At 36.6% G+C, this 9,788-nt stretch overlaps 1 protein-coding gene across 6 annotated transcripts in view; it reads left to right on the forward strand.

Annotated features, from left to right (window-relative positions):
• The window catches only part of SMOC2 (SPARC related modular calcium binding 2), a 140,770-nt gene extending 134,691 nt beyond the window's left edge, over positions 1-6,079 (forward strand). For 4 of the 6 annotated variants that reach the window (XM_059841526.1, XM_059841525.1, XM_059841529.1 and 1 more), the window contains 2 exons: positions 1,730-1,773; positions 4,491-6,079. In XM_059841526.1, the coding sequence (XP_059697509.1) occupies positions 1,730-1,773; positions 4,491-4,514 (68 nt within the window). In that variant the 3' untranslated portion in view covers positions 4,515-6,079. The remainder of the gene's footprint in view (positions 1-1,729; positions 1,774-4,490) is intronic. The other 2 variants (XR_009485766.1, XR_009485765.1) reach the window with 1 other exon arrangement.
• Positions 6,080-9,788: the final 3,709 nt, after the last annotated feature.

A 9,788-nucleotide genomic window follows, 5' to 3' on the forward strand; every position in this document is an offset into this window, starting at 1 on the left:
AGTAAATTGTCTATGGCTCACAGTAATAGATCTCTCAAAACAAGTCTCGATCAAATCCAGAATTTTTTTCCTGGGGCTTTTTTTTTGTGGACCTCATAATGATACCTTCCAATTTTCACTTAGATTATGAAGATTTAAAAAATTAATATGAAGGTGGATGAATTATGATATCTTTATCTATCTGACTTTTGGTCAGATAGATTTTTTATCTATGAATGTGGAAAGTGAAACAATTCTGTCCTGCTGCAGCAGGCATTCTTTTAGGCATTCTTTCTTAGGACTTGTTGTGGATGACATTTGGGTCCAAAATCACTACAGAGGCAGTAAAGGAAAGCCATAGCAAGACTCAAAACAAACCCCAGTTTTTTTTGTCATCATATTCCAGTAGAAAACCCCCAAAATATTAGGATAAACTGTCTGTTTTGGAAATGAAAATTGTAAGAGGCATGAAATCATGTGAAGATCGCACAGAGATTTGGCTGAAGTAAAAATTGTGACCACCACAACTGAAGTTCTGTAACAGAGCTTCTGCAAAAAATTCCTTTCAATAATGAGAACATTCAACTTTGGAAGGAAAAAAAATCCCAGAAGTTGGCATTGGAAAACTAATGGTATCCAGTTGGAAAAAAGTTCTTAACCAAATCATATTGGGTTGCTTTACTAGAAGTACATAGTTTTAAGGACAAGACAATAAAAATTACTTTTGTTGGAATACCACTATTCTATTTTGTTTCTCTTACTTGATAATTAAAATTTCCTTTCTGATACTTCTTTCACTTGCACAAATGAAAGCAATTACCACTTCACTGCAGTTAGAGTTACATCTCTAGGAAAATATGAGACTTGTCACCTGAGGTGTCAGAGCTGAGCTAAGGAAGTGGCTCTGTATGATTTCGTGTGAGTCCCAAGTTTCTTGTGTGAGAATAATTTGAAGCAACATAAAAGCCAAATAGTTGTAAAGCATGTTTTCTGAAGGGGGTACTAGCTGCTGTAGCATTTTTCAAGCACCAGGTTTTTTTCCCTAAATTCCAGTACAGCTTGTCTGACTCACAGACTAACATGGAAAACCAAGACAGTAAGTTCCTCCCTAGTCTCACAAGTTAGCTTGGGAAGATTATTGGGCTAGCAAATGCATTTAGCTTTTTGAGGGTTTATTTTCCCCTACTTCAGGCACTGTCTTTGACTTTGAAACTAAGAAATTTTAAAAAACAGTGATAATCCTGTCCTTTTACAGATGCAATGTAAACAATATTTTTGGTTTGTAGAAATATTTCTGTGATATCTTTATCTTTTTATCTATTTTTTATCTTTTATCTTTTGCTTTGTAGAACTGTTTCTGATATCTTTAATCAAAGTGAATGCTTTCCATAAAAGTCTGCTTGTCCATGCTTCTTTACTGCCAGGGATAATAGACTATATTTACTGCTAAAGATTTAGTAAGTTTGAAATGCTCAGCCTTGACTATATGCAATCTCGTAAGCAAATTTGACATGTTAACTGGCAAGAGATGTTGTTGTTCAATTTTCATATAACTCCTTGAAATAAGCAATACCTGTATTGAGGAAAGAAAAAAGTAGGTGTGTCAATGAAAGGTCTGAAATATTTTATCTCATTTATTGAAAGCTGTGCACTTACCCTGCTCTAAAAAATAGCTTTTCAGAATGAGGGCTTCAGTTCTTGAGGATAACTTACAAACCATATTTATAGTGTTTTCTTTTCCTTTCTTTAGCGGTCCCTAGAACCAACACTGAGAGCACTTCATCCAGCAGGCAGGTTAGTACTGGGGAATGCAAGATCTCCATTTCTGCATATCCTGGCTGAATTTCTTGGGGTTTTAGCAGTCATCATTGCAGCTTCAAACTGCTTTAATCTGCTATTCTGTAGAGTTGCCAGAAAAATGCAGAGCAACACCCCAATTAATGAATTTTAACTTAAGTTCTATGTATGGAAAGCTAAATCAGTCAATTACAGGTGCAGAGTAAATGTGCATAATTTGCAAAGTGGATTAGGCTTGCATGTGGATGTTCCTAGGAAAGTGTAAGTTGACATATAGGACATTTATGATAATTTGATGAGTGTAATTGAGCCCTCTTGGGTCTTCTGCATTCCTGAATGACAGCATTCCCATGCACTTTTAAATGTGCACTGCTTCATCTTCATTTAACTTTTACTTTAGCTAAATTCTGTCAATTTTCCTTTGTGTCACACTATAAACACAAACTGACATTTATTGAAATGAGCAAAGTCATGCATTTCGCATGCCCTGTGAAAATCTATACATTTCAGAAACCCCACTGCATTATTATATGATGGCTTAAAAGAGCTTTTACAATCTTAGTGCAATGAAAAGAGCTGTCACTTTCAGATGCCTTTGCTGGCTGAGCAAAGTATGCTGAAGAACTAGGATTTACATCAGTCTAATCTGCGTTTAAACTAAAATTGCAGAATGATTGGGAAAAATAAAATGTCAAGTACCTTGACAACATAATCCATAATTTTTTTTGGATCAGTTTTCTGCAAAGACTTGATCTTGTTTTTCAAAATAGCACCACCACGGAGGTTTGGCTACTCAAGCTGTTCAGAGCTGCAAAACACACAAAAGCAGAGTTTTTTAACCCTTTAAAGAAAGGTGCACTTTGAGAAGGAGGGACTTCAGTGAAAGGCCAGGAAAATAGGTTAAAAAAGTGGGGTTTAATTTGTAGGTGTCTATTTTAATAACCATTTATCCTAAAGAATTTTTTTCTGGGTAATATTGTTATATGTTCCTAGTACTTTTGCATGGCCTTGAAGGAGAACTGGTGAGTCCAGTAGTTTGATTGGTCAAGCAAAAGAGTCATCTTCACACTATTCTTAAACCTCATTGTATTAGTTAGAGGACTTAAATTCTTAATGACTACAAATGCATCAGTAAATGATGAAATGGTTTAAAATTTATTCATATAACTGTATTATAAGAACAGCTCAGGTAATGTTGCACCTATGAAATTAGGAATTTGGCTAAATATACCCCAAAATCCAAGTTGTGGTAAATGTCTTCCCATCTGTCCTAAAGCTAGATTAATTTGTTATAAACTGAACTCCGGGTGAACCTGCCCACAAGCCAAGAGAAATCTTCCTCTTCAAGCTGCTCATTGATTTGTTCCCTTTTTTTAATCTCTGCTTTGTTTGATGTTAGGTTTGCACTTCCTAAGGCAAGCTCAACATTTGTTGTGGTTTTTACCAGAGACCTCCTACATACCTTTGATGGAATATAAAATATTCTCACAGCTACAATCATGTGATAAGTTTGTTTGTTTAAACAAGTGTTTGTGGTCTTAATTTTTCAGGTTTTCCCCACAAATCACTTGCACCTTAAACAAGACAGCCTGAAAACAATTATCCTTTCAGAACTCCCAGAGCATTCAGAGGGGTTATTTTAATTATATAATGGCAATTACTGGCACACGTGCCTTGCACTTGAAGCATGACAAGCCCTCTCCCCTTTCTTGTAATCTGATACTGACTTGTGGAATTGGAAATAAAAGTGTCCTTAGAACATCTATGTTTTTCAATTTTGTTGGATAATTTTGCTGACTCAGCATCAATTATTTTAAGAGCTGTTGCTGACAAATGATAGCCTTGCATTAAGGCTGGCTAAGAAAACCATCTGTTGGCAGTTTCATACTTGAACAATACATGGCTGCAAATGCACAAGGTGGTTTTCATCACAGAATTTCTCACTTGAAAGGAAGCTACTGAAAAGCATAGAAGCTGCTCAAAGGAAACCACCCATCTGAGGATGCCTGATCAGATTTGCAACACTCAGGAGACACACACCCAAAAAGCTTACTTTCTACTAATTTATTATTTAGCAGCAGTTCAGTTAAATATATGCTTATGTGTGCTTCAGCTCATGTTTTTTCATGTTTGTTGAGAAAACAGCTCAGTGAAAGAAAGCAGACAGAGAAACATACACTAATGTGCTTACTGTGGTGCAGCTGTGGTTGCTCTCAAAAGGTCAAATAGGGGATGGGTCTGACTGGACTCAGGTAGTGGCCAGGTACATTTCCCTTGCTCAGCTCCACCCTGTCCAGCAAACACACACATACATGCCCACACACCGTCAGTGCTGCTTTTTGCAGCCTAGCAAAAAGTTTGTAAGGAAACCACAGATTGTTTGTGAGACTTCAGCCAGCAGCCCGTTCCTTACAGATCACATGTCCTAGGAGGCATATTGAACCAGGGACTTGCCCAGGCAGTTGCTAAAACTGTGTTTGACAGGTGTGGATTTAAGGGGCCATAGGTAAGTAGTCAAGATATTGCTCATTCCCTTGCTCGTAGATCCCATGAAGGAATACAGGGCAGGAATTTCTTTTATTCCCTGTATATGTTTATGCAGAACTCTCTTCTGATAGTGGAATATGGGTGCTGTTGAAAAATAGAGATGGAATTTTATGCTGGACTAATTGAAAACATCATTAATAATGCAGATTTTCCCAACTTCCTTTCAGCAAGTTTCGAAGAAGCAAGGATGAACACCTTACTAATCCAAGGCAGATCTCTTTGACATGTGGGAGATTTCCTCACCAAAAGGCAATAAAAACAACTGTAGTATTTGCACTTTGTACTTAAAAATGTAAATTCACTTTGTAGAAATGAGATATTTAAACAGACTTTTTTTTAATCTGTGAAAAAGTAATGGCTAGTTTGGAAAAATTATCACATACAATGTATGTGTATTCTTTTGTTTTCTGGAATATGTCAAACATGTTGGAGATGTAAAAGTTTGCATTTAAACCATTTTTTAAAAACTAACTTTTTGGCAAACAGTAGCACAGAAACCCGATTCTATGTATTTTTGGTTTCAATAGTATGCCTTATTTTTCTTAATACTGCCATTTAAGTAGAGTTATGCTGAAAAATCTACTGTATTCTCAACTTTGTCCAAGCAGTGTTGAATGTTTCAGGTTTGCAGGACTGAGAGAATTGTGTAAATTGCTGTTTACTTGGTTTTGCAGTTTTTTACTGAACAGATATTTCATTGGTGGCAATGTTTTATTTCATTTTGTTTTTGTTGTAATTACTAGGCTTTCCAAAGATCATACAATGAGAATACAACCACTAATGGATTCAAAAAACAGTTATTCTACTTGGGATGCTTATAGAACAATGTATCCTTTTTATCAATTTTTGAAGTGCCTTTATTAACAAGTTTTGGTAGGATTTTTCTCCTGTTTGCTTTTGCTTGAGTTGCTAACACAGCAAACCAAAAAGGAGTAAGGTGGAGTGTAGTGTCACTCCAGTCTGGTTCAGCCTGGGCCTTAAAAGCATGTTTCCATGGTCAGTGCAAAGCAGGAGCAGAGTTTGTATGGGTCAGAATTGTAAATCTTTCGATTGTGACAGGGAAGGATAAGCCTTTTTCCTCTACACCTGGTTACCCTTATCAACCCTTTGGCTTTGCCTGGGGGCCCACTAGAGGAGGGGCTGTTCACATTGCCCCTGCCTGAAGCTTTTGTTTTGCTGACTAAAAAAACTTCTCGAAAGTTTTCATACTTTCTCCATCATTTTTTCCCCCCAATGCTTTTTTTCATATGTGTGTCTGAGGGGAATAAGAACTTCTGGATGTGAATCTAAAGCAGGGGACCCGAATGAAAAAAGTTCTGCTCTTGAACAGCTGTGAGCTACAAGCAGCTGGATTGATCGATGCAGTGGTAGGACTACTGGCATCTAGGAGCTGACATGAGAAGGCAGGAATGTAGCAGCAAGCAGTGATTTCATTATGGTTTGTTTGAATTATTAGGAGGATCTGACATGTGACCAGCTATTTGTAAGAGCACCCTGCTTGAGTTTGTACCTGGAAAAGCTTTTTGTGAATCAAAATGTGTCATTTCAATTCCAATGTATTCTGAAGTAATGGAAACACTGTATGCAATGGAATTGTGTCCCAGAGATTGTGTACTCTAAGCTCTGGCAACAGGAGAAACCAAGGCAACTGTGTGTTATCTTGTATTTTTGTTTTAAAAAGTATTTGTTATTCTTTTATAATGTTAAACTTTGAAATTAATCTTCTTTATAGATTAAAGATTAGTATGTTATCAAACTATGCTGGTGACTTTTCTTTTGCAACACAGAGAGACTTGTTTGGAAGTAGAGACACACAGTGATGACTTCACCACTGCTTTTGAGTTTAACTCATGACCTGGCATTGTGTCTGTCTACTTCCCTTGCCTTTATTGAATTCTCTTTTAAGATCATTCATGTCTTAGTCATACCATTGCTTCCTCAAATTCTCCATATAGCTTCAATTTAACCTCTTGCTTCTTCTCAGCAAAGTGCAATGTGGCATAGATAGAGATGACACCTTTTCCCCTCCATGTGAGTGTGAGCTGCAGGGCAGCTTTCAGCCTGGCTGGAAGCAATGAGGAGAGAGACGCAAACCCTCAGAATTCCCAATGCCTGGTTAGGAGGTCACAGCATGGTTAATAGCATCATTTTGGAAGAAGCATTTAATTCCATCACTTTGGCCTTTAGAGACAATATAAATGTAGGCTGCCAAATATTTTGCCGTGTCCATGGTTTGAAAATGCACTCTGTTCAAACGGAGAGGTTGTGTGGAGAGGCAGATTTGGACTAGCAACATGATTATATAACAAGTAGCCTTAAACAGTGGTGGAAGTGCAGGTAAGTGCTAAAGGCATTTTTAAGTAGCCAAAGACTTCTACAACATAGAGTCATTTAATAACTCTACAACAACTGAAACATGAGGTATTTCCTCTTTGTATACATTTCTGTGTCATCACTTTCATGATTTATGTCAATTAACAGCCATTACACCACTTGAATATAAGCAGTACTGTCTTCTGATACTGCCAGGTAGAGTCCAGATCCCTAATGGAATCATACTTGCAAGTTTGCTAAATTCAGCTTGGCTTCCTGCATTTCCCATATGTCCACAGGAATATTTAAACTGAGATAAATGTTCTATTTCTAACTAGAAACAGTCTTGATACCAAAAAGGAATCCATGTGGATAGGCCCTTAGGCTCGCACTACAGTGTTTATTTACACAGTAATTAATTAGTTCTAGTTTTTATCCTACTCCATGTGCAACAATTTAATTTCAAATTTAATCCTGTTACTGAAAACAAAACTTATATTCTGCTTCTCATTGACCAATATTTGTTCTATTTCCAGCTATTGCTGAACATATTTGTTTAGAGCTTTTATAAGGTTGTAAATAGAAGACTATAAAGTTTGAAAAATGTGTATGCATTCAGTGAGTAGTCCAGCCTGTTGCAATGTCCATTAGTCAACAGGCCACACAATGAGAAATGCTCCATATTTTGCCAACACTTTGGAAAACATACTAATTTTCTTCCTTTCCCTACATTTAGACCAATTTCAGAGTTTAATTTTTACTGAAACCACTTAATTGTCAGTCTACTCCCAGTCTAAAAAAGTACCTATCTTTCAGGTGCTCATTTTATAGAATTGATACCTTGATAAGTGCTCCATTTTTTCTTGATAATGTCATTTCAGATATTGAAAGACTGAAACAAAGAAACTTTAACAATAATCACTGCATGTAAATAAAGGAATACACTGCAGTTTTTATTTAGACCACCCTTTTGCCCTTGATAATTATCATAAGCAAATGGAGAAAGCAAACATTCTTAGAAAGCTGGAAGGAAAATAAAAATACAGATTGATTCATTAAAGATATTTAAGTGTTTCCAAGATTTGATAAATGTAATTAATATTTTCTTTTTATAATAGTAATAGAAGATGGATTAATGGAGGTTAAGAAATCTTTGCTGTCAAAGATAATATAGTTGTCCCTTATAAATATTTTCACTGGTGTATTATATAGCTAAGTTATAGAAACCAATGTTTCTAAATAAGTCTTTAGTGCTGAAAGTGAGAGGTTTATTGCTTTTATTTCCTTTAGGATGGCAAACTGATATAATTTTGTAGTAATTACTTTGACATTAAATAGGAACCAATTAAGTTTATTGATGTCTGAAACATTAGAATGATTGTAGTAAATTATTGATACAAACTGTACTCTTTTGTCCAATTTAATTGTTTCAGTTCAAGTTTTATAAGTGAAAACATGTCCTTTGTTTAAAAAGCATCAATGATACATGTTATTTTTTCTTTAAACAATAGCTCATGTGGAAAGCATTGAGAACAACACATTTCCCTAGAACAACCAATGGGGGGGATAACAGGGAGAGAGATCTATTTTTATCTAAGTTAATGCTAGAAATACATGCAGTATTTTGCCTCTACTACATCCACCTTTCCTTTTTCTTCATTGTCCTGTTTTAAGGCAAATTTAGTAGAAAACCTCCAAAAGGTGGCCCCTCCAGAAAGCAAACCTACACTACCTCTCCCCCCAGCCATTTTGGGAAGAATTCCTTGGAGCGAGGTGGAAAGAACCTGTTTATTTAACAGGCACAGCACCCCCCAGCACATAAAATGAACAATACCAAATGACACCACTCTTTCATCGCTCTGAAAAAAGATGACAAATTCAGAAATTTCTGAACCACCCCAGGGTGGTTGCTCTCTTATCAGTCCCTCCAGTGCTGGGGCAGCTGCTGCAGCCACAAGGTGCAAACTCTCGGTGTTTCCAGGTCCCAGTCCGGAGCAGGTTCAAGTAGGTCCAAAAAGAGGGAAAGGAAAAGCAGTCCATTAGTTAGCTAAACTAACTAATGAGCAAAAGCAAAAAGCAAGAGCAAAGCAGGAGCAAAGCAGAAGCAAGAACGAGAGCAAAGCGAAAAGCCAGGCAAAAAGCAAAAGCAGCACTATGTACTGCCCGGCCTCTGTGTCCCACCAGCCGTGGGGGGGCGGCTGATAAGAAACCAAAACAAAACATTCACTCTTCTGAGCCAGTCCTGAAGGCACAGAACATAATATCCAGCAGTAACAGAACACATGAATGGGGATACAAGCATCGTAACGTCACCCTAGGACAGTCATACACTTTGCTCTCCGACTCATGTCACTGGTGGTACAGTACACTAAGCTTTTTTGGAAGGTAAAATAATGAATTGAGATTCCCTTCTGTGCATATGAACAATCTTTTACATAAAACAGAGTCATCTGAGTCATCCTTTCCCTAGATACTCTCTTTACTTAACATCAATTCAATGCATGGGATTTCTTGCTTCATATCAGCTACAGAATCCTTCTTTGCACAGTCATGGGATCCATTCTTGGCTGAATGGGTACTTTATGAAGAAAACCTCTCATAAAAGATCAGCACAGTATGTGGGATTGTAGGTGGACAGCTGCAATTTTTTATTAAGCTACTAATAACAGTAAAATAAGATTTATAAACCCACTCAGTATGTGAAGTGAATCCATGAAGTTGCCTCTATTTGTTCTAAGTAGTCAGGCAATTAAAAAAAAAAAGGAAAGAAAGAAAAAAGTGGTAAATGAAGCTTCCAGTGAGAAATATTGTTTCACTAAACCATGATTTACTGATTTAATGTGATTGAGGTTTACTATGAAATGCCACTTTTAAAAGTATTTTTTTGGTTTAGTATTATTTTTATCCTGGAACTTATTTTCCTTTAACTAACAAGCATGAAATATCAATGTGGTAAAGCAACATTTGGACACCTGTTTTGTCACAAAATTGGATATTGCGAAAGGTAGCAGTGTTCTTGCTTTTCCACCAACTTTTTTTAAAAAATCATACTTGTTTAAAAGCAGTCAGGTTTCCAAACAGTTTTTCATGCTTCATCTGAGTTTTTGAGTGCCTTGCTATGCTTGTGTGAAGCAAAGAAAAACGAGACTGAG

This window comes from Haemorhous mexicanus, chromosome 3, assembly GCF_027477595.1.
Source record: "Haemorhous mexicanus isolate bHaeMex1 chromosome 3, bHaeMex1.pri, whole genome shotgun sequence".
Classification (NCBI taxonomy): domain Eukaryota; kingdom Metazoa; phylum Chordata; class Aves; order Passeriformes; family Fringillidae; genus Haemorhous; species Haemorhous mexicanus.